This window comes from Tachypleus tridentatus, chromosome 7 (assembly GCF_004210375.1).
Source record: "Tachypleus tridentatus isolate NWPU-2018 chromosome 7, ASM421037v1, whole genome shotgun sequence".
NCBI classification, from domain to species: domain Eukaryota; kingdom Metazoa; phylum Arthropoda; class Merostomata; order Xiphosura; family Limulidae; genus Tachypleus; species Tachypleus tridentatus.
In genome coordinates this window covers 129,071,922-129,086,614 of record NC_134831.1, presented here as the reverse complement: position 1 = coordinate 129,086,614, position 14,693 = coordinate 129,071,922, and the positions used below count along the sequence as shown (strand labels likewise).

Here is a 14,693-nt window from a genome sequence, read left to right as displayed (position 1 = left end):
ATGCCCAGGTCTGGTCGTTCAAGCATGTTCGCCCCGAGAGCAGACCGCAAGAGGCTAAAAGAGGTCTCCAAGCACCCTAACATGTCATCACGGGACCTACAGCAGGCTCTGGCTACTATTGATGTGAAAGTGCATGCCTCTACAATCAGAAAGAGACTGCACAAGTTTAACTTGCATGGGAGGTGTGCAAGGAGGAAACCTTTGCTCTCTAAGAGAAACATAGGCCAGACTGAAGTTTGCCAGAGAGAATGTAGACAAAGACCAGGAATTCTGGAATAATGTTTTTTGGAAAGATGAGTCCAAAATTGAATTATTTGGACAACAGAACAGAGGGCATGTTTGGCATAAACCAAATACAGCATTCCAGGAAAAGAACCTCACACCAACTGTGAAGCATGGAGGTGGAAATGTCATGGTTTGGGGCTGCTTTGCTGCAGCAGGACCTGGACAGCTCACAATCATAGAATCCACCATGAATTCTACTGTATATCAAAGGGTGCTTGAGGATCATGTGAGTCCATCTGTAAGAAAATTAAGCTGAAGCGGAACTGGACCCTGCAACACGAGAATGACCCAAAACATACCAGTAAATCCACCAAGGGTTGGCTGAAAACTAAGAAATGGAGAGTTCTGGAATGGCCGAGTCAAAGCCCAGATCTTAATCCCATTGAGATGCAGTGGGGTGACTTGAAATGGGCTGTACATGCAAGTAACTGCTCAAATATCTCAGAGCTGAAAGAATTCTCCATTGAGGAGTGGGGCAAACTTTCTTCAAACCGATATCAGAGACCGGTAGATGGCTACAGAAGCGTCTCACTGCAGTTATTTCAGCCAAAGGGGGTAACACTAGCTATTAGGGGGTAGGGTGTCCTAACTTTTTCCTCAGTTAGAATATACATTTTTGTAGAATTACATTTACAGAAGATCTTGAAAAGTCTTTTTTTCAGTTTGAATTGTTTAGTTATACTCCTATAATCTCTCAGTATTGTTGAAATTGAGATTAAATATCTATATATCCAAAAATATTACAAAAATACACAGGCTTTAATAGAGTGTCCTAAGTTTTTCACATGACTGTAATTGTTATAATTTAAAACTAAATCTGATCACTATTGTTTAAAAGATCTGCCTTGATCCACGGACTCACTTCTAAGGCGGGATAAATTACAAAAGAACTAATTTAAATTTTAGGCACTTCTTTAATAGGTATCTATCCTGAAATGTCTCTCGATAGTATTACTATTTTCTTGAAATTCTCACGAAATATGTTTTCCTAGTAAGGCAATTTTTTATTTTTATTTTAGCCAAAATACAATGACCAGGTAGTTAGGACGCTCGACTCGCAATCGCAGGTCGCGGGTTCGAATTTTCATTTCACCAGACAAACTCGCCCACTTTTCAACGATAGTATAGAAAAATATGCAATTATTATGTTAACTGTACTCTACCTGTCATATCTAGTTGCGATAAGGCCTTTTTGTCCATCAGATTGACTGAGATGTGACAAACATGGAGGAAGTAGAGATGGTATCTATATAACCTAGACTAATAAAGTAAATTATAGCTGTTTTCACTTTGTTTTAAGTCACTTCAGGCTATTTAAACACAGTGAAGATAAATTATATGAATAACAATGGTCTACTTATTCACTCTTAAGAGAATTAAAAAAGTAAACTTAACCTTTATTCGCCAGAAAAATCATGAATATCTTTTTAAACTCCTAACAGTGGGGACCCGGCATTGCCAAGTGTGTTAAGGCGTTCGACTCGTGATCCGAGGGTCGTGGGTTCGAATCCCGATAGCATCAAACATGTTCGCCCTCTCAGCCGTGGGTCAATCCCACTATTCGTTGGTAAAAGAGTAGCCCAAGAGTTGGCAGTGGGTGGTGATGACTGGCTGCCTTCCCTCTTGTCTTACACTTCTAAATTAGGGACGGGTAGCTCAGATAGCCCTCATGTAGTTTTACGCGAAATTCAAAAAGAAACCTAACAGTAAAGGACTGGCCTTATATATATATATATTTGGAAATTCATGTAACGTATACATATGTTTTGATACGTATTGACCTTCAATTAACTTCTAAATTTAAATTCCAGTTTTCGTTTAGTTAAAATCGTAATACGTAACATGATAAATCGGAAGACTCGCCCGAGATAAACTATAATACGTAACAGATAAAATAAACAAATTCTTGATGACGAGAAACCAACTTGATATAAAAAGTATCTCAGAAAACAATGTTTCGACCTTCCTAGGTCATCTAGGTTGACATGAAGACGTCCTAGGAAAGTGGAAACTTTGTTCTCTGCTTTATTAGTACAAGTGTTAATACCACGCATACCAACCGTTCTGAGACACATTAAAATAAACAAACTTGTATTTACCTGAGCCTAGTCTGTCTTTTCTAAATCTTTATTCAACCAATCCCCTAGATAACCTTGTAAACTTCAATAAGATGATTTCAAGCTCTATTTTGCTCAATAGAAATTGGGAGTATTTAAGAAAGCGACACGAAACGACGAATCGAACGATTCTCCTGTTTTCAGAATGTTATTGTTTGAATAAAACAGAAATGTTTCATGTATTTTACTCACTGTTTGAGATATTATAGACTGGCCTAACAAAACACTTCATATTAATTGTTTAATAAATGGCTGGCTATGTTGAAACTCACGTGGGTGGTTTACAATACCACGTCATGTAATCCCCTTAGGCCTATGGCTAAGCTGAACCAATTTCTAACACCCACTGGTTGGTTGTATGGAAAGCTATTGACAGCTACACTAACCCCTATCTTGAGTATGGGTTTTTCTCATAGTGACTACAAAGCACGTTCACACCAACAATATGCTAGAGCATTTGTAAAATTTCGCACAGGTGTTGTTGTGACCTTGCCTAATGGTCAGTATGGAACAGCGGGTGTTGGTTGGTAAGAGTCCTCTTTGGTAATTTTCTAAAACATAATCGTTAACGTGCGTTCTGTTACAAAGACTAGCGGTAGAGTAAGGTGTGAGTGAAATACATTAGAGAAAACGATTAATATTAAGAGATATCCCCCCCCTGTTGAGGAATGATCTTCGTCGTCACGAGAGAAGAAAAATGTTCGTTAATAAATGATAAACGAGGAATTTATAAATATTTGTGTTATTACAAATAAAAGATTGATAACAAAGGTACCAGGACCTTGCTTTTCTTGTGAAACAGATTTATATTGTTTCGTATTCTTTATTATTAAATATTTTCAAGCCTACTAGAGGATCAGCGATAAATTTAATCCGAAGATCTGTCTCCTGAGATGGGCAGAAAGCATATAGCTCATTGTGTAGCTTTGCACACAAGTGTTTCAAATGAATTATGCACTGTTTCGGTACTTCTTTTCGCTGACGTACGCAACGAAACTCTAGATATATTTATATAGCCGCATGGAGATGTGCTACAAAAACACTAAAACCTTTAATTAAAAAAACGTATATTCATGTTATGCTTTAGTAGAAGTTTGCAGTTGTATTTGAAACATTTTGTAATAAAATAGACGATGAATCGCACGAACTTATCAAAACACAAGTCTTAATTTATTGGTTAAATCTTCAGGTTCGTTTAGATGAACCAGAAATCTTCTTTTTTTTTTTTCTTTGTACAGCAATAAATGACCAGTACAATTATGGCATGAACAAGAAAGGCTAACGTTTTTCTTTCTACTGTTCATCGAAATGAATTTTTCTTTACAAAAAGACCCGGCAACGTGGTTAAGGAACTTGGCTCGCAATTCGAGGGTCTCTGATTTGAATCCCCGTCACACCAAACATGCTCGCTCTTTAAGCCGTGAGGGCATTATAATGTAACGGTCAATTCCACTATTCGTTGATAAAAGAGTTGTCCAAGAGTTGGCGGTGGGTGGTGGTGACTAGTTGCCTTCCCTCTATGCAAGATAATGCATGTGATTTATTTTAATTTGAACTATAAGTATAGTTTGGATGGGAATAACTTTAACAGTGTAGTTAAAGAAAGTCTCTAAAGCCACTCAAGTAGTGTGCTGTTGCTAGTGGTAACACAAATAGGATTGTAGGTTGAATCTACAGAAATATTAAATAAAGGCTAAAGAGGTTATAATTTCATCGTACAGGTCACTGGTTAGGCCACATTTGGAATACTGTGTTCAAGAGATTGAATCGTTAGAAATGGTTCAGAGAAGGGTTACTAAAATGGTGCCTGGGATAAAGAGTTGTCATACAAGGAAAGGTTGAAATCTCTCAAATTGTTTTCTCTTTAAGAAAGAAGAGTTATAGGGTATCTGATTGAAGTGTTTAAAATTATAATTAGAATTCTAAAGTTGCTTCATCTTCTTCCTGTTTAACAGCGAGAATAGTGGGATAAGGGAACACGAATATAAGTTTTTGCAGGAATCTTCTTCAACACAAGACAGTTTTATTTTTCTAACAGGATCGTTGGCTTTCAGATGTTCTATAGGAATTAAAGGTAAAAAGAGTTTAAGAAAAAGTTTGATAATTATATGACTGGCTTTAAATTGTTTTAAGTTAAAATAGCTTAGAATGTGAAGCAGCCGTGATGAGTTAAAAGGTCTCATATTGTTCCAGAACGTTATGTTATCTCACATTTATTTTTAAAAAACTTACAGGCCTTGTTCAACCAAAATAAGTTGATATTTTATAGAAAAGATAAAACTGTTCGATAAAATACGTATTTATACGCAACTCTTCAAATGTAATTAAATCAGTTTCGTGAAAGTTCTCACCCAGAGGAAGAAATATTGTGTATATAATATAGTTGCCTTCCCTCTATGCAAGATAATGCATGTGATTTATTTTAATTTGAAATATATAAGTATAGTTTGGATGGGAATAACTTTAACAGTGTAGTTAAAGAAAGTCTCTAAAAGGTAACCTTGAACATAAATGCAAAGTAAAACTATTCAACACTAATTTCATTAAGACAACAAAAAACACACGTAATTTGAGCAAATCGTTTTATTCTTAAAGATACTGAATAATATATATATAATACTTTAAGTTTCACGACGTTTATGTATGTACAGAAATATGCACAGAAGTTATCGTATCAAAATTTATATATGTATATATATATATATATAATATACAGATATAAACTGCGTTTGATAATGTATACATTTATGATTGCTCTGAGCTAGTGTATCTCGTTTCTATAAGTTCACCATTCGTCTTGTTTTTTTTTTGAAGAAGTGCCACATATTTGATCAAACACAGCTTTGAACAGTTATTGATAATTTATTAACAATATTTATTAGTATTCTTCCGCGGAACACTTGCTTAAAATGTGTTTATTATATAAAAGTCTAAAACTTACAACAAGTTTTAAGAGAATTGTTCCGTTAAAGCATGTTTACTAAACAAAAGCCTAAAATATTTCAGCCTAACATTTAAGAAGCAAAAAACGAATTGAGTTCAACAAACGTTCGGCAACTTTAGGTTAGCAATAATTTCCATTCAGCATAAAAGCCACATGTTAACATTTTTTTTATAAGCACACTTATAAACCTGATAGTTACGTTTCTACCTTTATAAAGGCACTGGTGGCATGATTATAAGGTTAACGCCTATTTGATAATAGCAACATATTTAGAGAGATCCATATTAATACCATTTCATTTTTACAAAATACACTGTACATGTATAACTGACGAAGAGACAGTTCAGTCTAACATATGTGTGCTCGCATCAGTTTGATTGTGATAGAAAGACAGGGTACATATAACGAATACACCTACAGTCTAAAACAATATTGGGATATTTCGTCGTTGAACATCGCTGGAAGATCCGTACCCGGCAGGTCCGTAACCATATGCTGACATGTAGGCTGAGGCGGCGTAAGATGCTGGACTTGGATGGGTTATACTAACTGGAACTTGACCGGCAGACATGCCCGACATCTGGGAATTAAGGGAAGATAGTCCAGAAGGGTAGAATCCTGCTGCCCCGTAGAGGGAACCGGCTGCTGTGCTGGTGGAGAGTCCAGGAAAATCGGTTTTGTATGTGACGGACGGGGAAACAGGTGTGGAAATAGGCTTAGCAAAACTAGGCGTAGAGTCCGACGAAGTTAGAGGTGTATTGTACGGTACACCCATGGGATAAGGAGGGAAAGAAGAGGCTTGCAGAGCCGCCGCTGCCAGTTGTTTCTCCGAGAACCCAGCAGCCACTTGTTGCATGGTAGTGGAGCTCATATAAGCACGTGGATCTAGATGACCAGGAAGGTAGGGCAAGGAGAGTGGATAAATTTCTGGTTTTTTAACCTGTGGTTTGGGTTTTCGCCTCGGTCTGTACTTGTAGTCGGGATGTTCCCGCATGTGCTGCTCTCTCAGTCTCTTGGCCTCGTCAATAAAAGGGCGCTTATCGTCTTCACATAACTGTTTCCATTCAGCCCCAAGTCTCTTGCTGATCTCCGAATTATGCATCTTAGGGTTTTCTAGGGCGATCTTCCGGCGCTGAGCACGGGACCACACCATGAAAGCATTCATGGGTCGTTTGATGTGTTCTTGTTTATCGCTTCCCGGGCTGGTGACGCTACCTATCCCGTCAACCATTGTCATCGTGTAAACAGCTCAAACAGTCGTAACACCAAGTACACTGCTCACTTGTTCGGAAGTGGATATGCTTGTGCAATTACCGAGTATTTGAATACAGCCTCCAGGATTCTCTCGGCTTTGATTGGGTGAGCAACTGGAGCCTTCCCAAATGTGCCAATCATGATTGACCAATCTAAAAAGTCCCACTCATAATGTATAAAGCCAGGAAATAGTGTGGAATCACAGGGGGTAGAGGTGAGAAGGTTTGAACTATTTTCTTTTTTTCTGTGTGTAACTGAAACCAAATAACTTTTCTTGATGTTATCTCTATTGACTTGTGGGTAAAATAAATGCATGTATTTCAGTTAGCTATTTGTAGTTTATAAACGTCTCTCTCAATTGACCATTTTCGTACTTTGACTGATTATAGCCAAGTACTATGTACTGTTATTATTCTAGTTTACAAAATATTACTGTTTATTTTTGGATATTCATGTAAATTTACACAAGGGTTGCCTACCCATAGTCATCTGTAATTTTGAACGTATGGACTGGAGGGATGGCAATCACTCTTATAGCACACCCACAGTCTCAAAGTGCGGAACGTGTTTTGAAAGCAACAGGAAGTGGAGCATGAATTATCGACTTTACTGTCCAGGCACATTAACCACTGGGCTAATACTAGATGGACTTATACAGGGTTCCTAAAAGTGTTCTGTTTCAAGAGTAAATAAACCCAAAATTAAGAGTAACAATTATTTTGATTTCTTACTTTTAACATCCATACATCATGCTGTGCTGTAACCTAAAATCGCATAATTTTTCTCGTCATTGCTGACATGCATACATTTTGCTGACGTCACAACAGTACAGATTGCAACGTTAAGTGTTCCTTATGTGATGTGATTTTAGCGTCTATTGACTGACTGACAGACAACACTACTATGAGTGAGTAAAACGGATGACTCCGCCAGCCACCTCCCCAGAAGCAGAGCGGTATATCTGTAGACTTACAACAGAATACCAGGTTTTGATAATCACGATGGGCAGAGAACAGATAGCTCATTGTGTAGCTTTGTGCTTGATTTCAGAAACAAACAAGTAAATCCTCCATGCGGCCCTTGGCCCCCTTTCGAGAATATTAATTAATGAATCACTTAAAAAATATAAACTTCAATATATCCCGTAGAAATAACCATTCAAAATATGAAACAATAGCATTTCTTTTTAATTTTCTCCATCGTCTTTGTTTTCTTTATGTGTTTAACAGTTTATAATAATATTAGTTTTCTGGATGTTGTCTTCACCACTTGTATCAGAAGGTTACTGAACTAAAGATATTTTATGTTCCTGTTGGCCTTTCGTCTTACAAAAAGTTTACTAAAATAATAAAGTGTTTCTTCTAAGACGTATATTTCAATTTGTCTTTTCTGAGTTGTATTTACATTTTACATTTACAGCCAAGATACAAGGCTCCGGCATGGCCAGGTGGTTACGACGCTTGACTCGTAATCTGAGGGTCGCGGCTTCGAATTCCGGTCGCACCAAACATGCTCGCCCTTTCAGCCGTGGGAGCGTTATAATGTGACTGTCAATCCCACTATTCGTGGATAAAAGAGTAGCCCAATAGTTGGTCGTGGGTGGTGATAACTAGCTGCCTTCCCTCTAGTCTTACACTGCTAAATTAGGGACGGTTGGCGCAGATAGCCCTCGAGTAGCTTTGCGCGAAATTCAAAACAAACTAAAAGCCCCTCTTATGGCTTTGTGTGAAATTCAGACAACAAACCAAACTGCAAATGTCATCTATCGCCGTCTCTAACTTTTCGATAAGAGACCGAACGCCACCTAGCACTTGAAACGTGTAGAATGTTTTGAGGTATAGCACAGATTCATTCCAGGTGGCTAATTTTGAAGTTGATCCACAGTTTTACTAAATTATAACAATATTAATATATTTGCCTACACTTTTTTTCCTTATATAGACGTGTATTTACGTTCGTTGGAAATGTACAGCCTAAAATATACGTACCCGTTTTTTAATTTGACTATCACTAACCAAAATGTCCAACGTAAAAACAATGAATAACATCTTATTTACACTATAGACCACCAGGGAGCACTTCATCAAGGTTAAACCAGTGGTAACGGACACAGGTGATGAGTTCTACAGGAAGTCATAGTATAACAGTCGATCAACTAAACCTGAATGCTAAATATTCGTACAATAGAAAAACGTTGGAAAAACCATATGGATTTTTAAATAAGTAAAATGTAACAATCACACAAATTCATATATTCATACATAATATTTTATTTATATGTGTACGCTGTTTCCTTCCTTCTTATTGCATCTGTTTTCTTGTGAAATCGGATGGAAGTAGCAGAACGTTAGATATGTATGTGTGTGTACATATATATATAACAATATAAACATAAACAATAAAACATTTATATAAAGAAGTAGAACCTAACAGGAAAGAAACCACTTAAGATAATTACTTGCCATTAAAGTTTCAGCTCAACATTTAGTAGGAACGTATTTTACAAACAAAATATCTGTATAATGAATGACAAACGTGCTTTAACATTGCTCTAAAAATTATATCCTACTCAATTCGGCGCCAAGAATGAATCCTGTTTATATTGTAGTATTATTGTCACCCAACATATACCGTTGTGCAGTCTTTACCAACTCTTAATGCGAAAACGTAATGACAGTATTACCTACAGGTAATGTTGTTCAAACGAACCCACCTTCAGTGCTGAGCAGGTTTCTGTTATTTGAAGATTTAATAATATCGTGTATGCTTAATACACATAATACTTCACATAATATCGTGTATGCTTAATAAATATAATACTACGCATAATATCGTGTATGCTTAATACATATAATACAACACATAATATCGTGTATGCTTAATACACATAATACTTCACATAATATCGTGTATGCTTAATAAATATAATACTACGCATAATATCGTGTATGCTTAATACATATAATGCTACACATAATATCGTGTATGCTTAATAAATATAATACTACAGATAATATCGTGTATGCTTAATACATATAATACTACACAAAATATCGTGTATGCTTAATACATATAATACTACACATAATATCGTGTATGCTTAATACATATAATGCTACACATAATATCGTGTATGCTTAATAAATATAATACTACACATAATATCGTGTATGCTTAATACATATAATACTACACATAATATCGTGTATGCTTAATACATATAATACAACACATAATATCGTGTATGCTTAATACATATAATGCTACACATAATATCGTGTATGCTTAATAAATATAATACTACACATAATATCGTGTATGCTTAATACATATAATACTACACATAATATCGTGTATGCTTAATACATATAATACTACACATAATGTCGTGTATGCTTAATACATATAATACTACACATAATATCGTGTATGCTTAATACATATAATGCCACACATAATATCGTGTATGCTTAATACATATAATACTACACATAATATCGTGTATGCTTAATAAATATAATACTACACATAATATCGTGTCTGCTTAATACATATAATACTACACATAATATCGTGTATGCTTAATAAATATAATACAACACATAATATCGTGTATGCTGAATACATATAATACCTCACGAATTTAATCTCGTCAACGGTGCCTATTCTTCATCCTGAGCAAGATTAATCTAAGGATAGAAATATATTCTTATATTCTATATAATAAATGTTAAGATTGATACCTACACATGTACAACACTCTACTGACTTGAGATCTCAGTAGATACCATCTAATAATACATTGCGGATTTAACCTCTAGTACGATACTTAACCCTAATTCTGTGCAGCTCGAACTGTAGAACTGTTACTACTACACACTCTAACGAAACTTAATGCTAGAATTGAAAATTTCTACCAAGCCCGTTTAAGCCTTACTGTAATATAACTCTATGCAAACTTAGCAACGGTTCTGATCATATAATCAGATTCCTGATTTCAACATTACCATTAAGCTTCATTAGTACTTGTTAGTATTTCCGTTGACTTATAAATAGCACGTAAGTAACATGAATTCCTAGCGGTGATCGCAGGAAATACTCTGAGGTTTATTACATTAAGGATCAGTTCGATACGATGGGTTAAGAACGTAGTCGTTACTAAAGGAACATTGAAGGGGTCATAGAAGAAATTTTTATTTTGAAACTTAGATAGTTTGATGGTAAGCCATGGAGAAGAAATATAATCATTATGCCGTCGATGGAAAATTTATTGTATATATAGACAATAGACAGTTTAAATGGATAAGCTAGTTTCCCGCTTGTCGTGGCTAAGAATATTTGATCAATGATACACACACGTGCATCATTGTAACACGGTATAGTTCTGCAGACAGCAAGTTGTGAACAGTGTAACGTTCATTTCTCACGTGCCAATCAATAGGTGCGCGTTGTGGCACGTTACAAAAGATTCATTGAGAAGCTAAACAAACTCCATAACCGGTGCTGGTGCGGCATGTTTCCGTACTTTTCATTCATTTTTTTTCGTTACAGGAAACACGTCTGAGTTGGAACTGATAGAATAAAAAGAATAGAGTGAACCAGAGTGTCCTGGGTTATTGTTTGTTGTGGGTTACTGTCGTGCTTTTATTTTATGCTGGAAGTATACAGTTTTGTCTGTTCTGAGTGAATTAGTTTTGCTTTGTCAGATCATACATGGAAAGTGGCCTTTAAATTTGTACATAATACAGTTTCGGGTAATATTAAAACATATTTTATTTCCTCTTGAGTTCAAGCGTAAATGCACAGTACAATTACGTAAAAGATATTAGAAAAATAGTCGAGGTTTTGAACGAAGAATCACGGTTAATTTATAATATGTGACTATGTACTAATTTATACGTGACAGAATAGCTTGAGCTTTTAAATTATAAGAAGATGTGCTAATTAAATACAAATTGTGCTAATAATCATGGAATACACGTTGCCAGCTGAGCTCTGACCAATTGGAATCGGTCAGTATTTAGGATGCGATTGTTTCCTAATGTTACAAAGAGAAATGGTTATAGAATTGAAGAAAAACCAGACATTTGTACGTTTCACAAAAATATCGTTTGTTCACGATCTTGGTTTCGCTAGTAAAGGTATCATCATTGTTCGAAGAAATGAGAGTTTTGTTGTATTTTAACAACAAATATATTTACTTTGAGAAAAAAAAATTCGTTTGTAGTTAAGCATAGAACTTGTTTGTTTGTTTTGAATTACACGCAAAGCTACTCGAGGGCTATCTGTGCTAGCCGTCCCTAATTTAGCAGTGTAAGACGAGAAGGAAGGCAGCTAGTCATCACCACCCACCGCTAACTCTTGGGTTACTCTTTTACCAACGAATAGTGGGTTTGACCGTAACATTATAATAACCCCATGGCTGAAAGGACGAGCATGTTTGGTGCGACCGGGATTTGAACCCGCTACCCTCGGGTTACGAGTCGAATGCCTTAACACACTTGGCCATGCCGGGCCTAAGCATAGAACTACGCAGCTGATTGTCTGTATTGTATCCATCATAGGTATCGAAACCCAATTTTTGTGTTATAAGCTCACAGTCTTGTCACCCTGCTACTGATTATGGTCAGAAAAAATTGAATAGCTTTATTACATATCAAAGATAAAATATATATCACCTTTTAAAAAAGTACGTATTATTTTTAAGATTTATCTTATATTAGTGTACATAAACGATTTGTATAATATTTCACGAAGGAACGTATTTATGACTTTTAAATGTACTGACTTTTCGCATTTCATGAGAGAACGTAGTTACCAAGTATAAACAGAATGTATTTATCTTATTCTATGAAGGAACGTATTTATCATGTAAAAACAAAATAGATTTATCGTACATTATAAGAAAACGTATTTATCATGTATAAACAGAACAGATTTATCGTATTTTATGAAGGGGCGTATTTATCATTTATAAACAGAACATATTTATCATACTTTATGAGAGAACGTGTTTATTATATATAAACAGAGCATATTTGTCGTATTTTATGAAGGAATGTATTTATCATGTATAGACAGAACAGATTTATTGTATTTTATGATAGAACGTATTTATCATATATAGACAGAACAGATTTATTGTATTTTATAAGAGAACGTATTTATCATATATAGACAGAACAGATTTATTGTATTTTATGAGAGAATGTATTTATCATATATAGACAGAACAGATTTATTGTATTTTATGAGAGAACGTATTTATCATGTATAAAAAGAACATTGTATTTTATGAGAGAACGTATTTATCATGTATAAACAGAACATACTGTATTTTATGAGAGAACGTATTTATCATGTATAAACAGAACATACTGTATTTTATGAAGGAACATATTCATCATGTGTAAATAGAGCAGAATAGTTACAACGGTTACAACTAAGCTAACTTATACTTGAATATTTACAATATTTAAATTAGTACGTAATAAAGTTTTATTTGATGTATCAGTGAGGCCAACTTCTCGAGCGTTTATTGCGTAAAAATAATAAGATATAAAGGTAATAAAATAACAGCTATATTTAGTTGACTCTTAGATCTTTCTTAGCCTATATCCGTTCTTCAGTCAAAGTATTTTTAAATATTCTGAGAAGAGCTGCTCTGACGAATGTGGGCACAACATTTGCAAGACCACTACGGCCCATCAGTTTCGTAAATTCAATAATTTTTCAAACACATGTCCCTTTTGCTTGACGTCTTTGTGCGTGCAAATGAAACAAATAAAAACAAACAAACAACTATATAACCTTGCATAGTAAAAAAGAACTTTTCCACTCAATTATTTCACGGCCGAGACAATGAATGAACTGAAGAACAGATTTATTGTATTTTATGAGAGAATGTATTTATCATGTATAAACAGAACATGCTGTTTCAATAGTTTCAATTCTGTTTCATCTAGTGGTTAATATATATGAAACCACTGTAAGGCGTTGTACAAAGTGACATTGAACCAAACCTTTGAGCCTTAACCATTTATGCCTAAATACGATTGTTTAGGTCATGGGATCACAAAAGAAGGACTTAATTTTTATTATGTACATCTTTATGTGTTATAGCTGTAGGTCTATTATAGTTAATATTATTGCACTTAAACTTTAGTTTATGTGACCTGAAAAGACCTCGTGGTGATTGTTACCATACGTTTTGTGAGTCACTCACTGAAGTCACTAGTACAGCAACAACGTCTACAAGTTCGTTACTGGTTGATGAATACGAAGTGACGTCACTTTGAAATTCAGCCTTCTTCAGGTCTATTTACTGTATATTTTGGAGTCGAAAGTGTAGAAATTGTTGATAAAAACAACTAAGTTTTAGTTGTTCATACAATTGTTCACAAGCAGTTATTCACCAAAAAGTAACTTTTATTTCTTGTTATTCCGACAGTTAAGTTGTATTTGACACAGATGTTCAATAAACATTTAAGAGTTGCTAAGTGTTGTTTTCCAAGTAATTAAGTTTCATCACCAAGTTATTTGTTTATGGAACAATAACACTTATTACAACTTTGTTTTCAAGCAATTAGGTTTCATCACACAGTTCATTGTTTATTTAACAATTAGGTTTTGTTACAAAGCTCTTTCATAAGAAAAAAAAATATATATAAAAGATTTTACCATCACTAAGAGTGATGTACAAACAACAAGTAGGTTTTACTTATTTCAGAGAGTTGTTTTAACCAATAAGGGTTGCTTTTGTCAAAATTCATGATTTTGGTCGATGCATATTTGTTCTCCAAACAATTAGTTTTACACTTAGCAATATGTACACAATGACATAAGTTCTTTCTTTAACTAAACAATTAGAGCCTTTTTAATTACAGAAAATTTTCTATCACCAACCAAATTATGCCTTCTTTGTCATCACAAGACTACTCTTATCAAATATTCATATTCAAAAAGGTTGATAATTTGAATCAATTAACATGCTTTTACGTTTTTGAAAACATTTACTATAAATCTCTGATATATATATATATATAACTGTGAAATGGCTATTTTATGCCATAAATGTAAAGTGTTATAGTACT

General features: G+C 34.7%; 1 protein-coding gene across 1 annotated transcript; it reads right to left on the bottom strand.

Annotated features, from left to right (window-relative positions):
• Window positions 1–5,042: 5,042 nt before the first annotated feature.
• On the bottom strand, window positions 5,043–6,655 carry LOC143256588 (uncharacterized). The gene has a single exon (XM_076513980.1). It carries the CDS (start codon window positions 6,581–6,583, stop codon window positions 5,768–5,770), a length of 816 nt encoding a protein of 271 aa, XP_076370095.1. The 5' UTR covers window positions 6,584–6,655; the 3' UTR covers window positions 5,043–5,767.
• Between the last annotated feature and the right edge of the window lie 8,038 nt (window positions 6,656–14,693).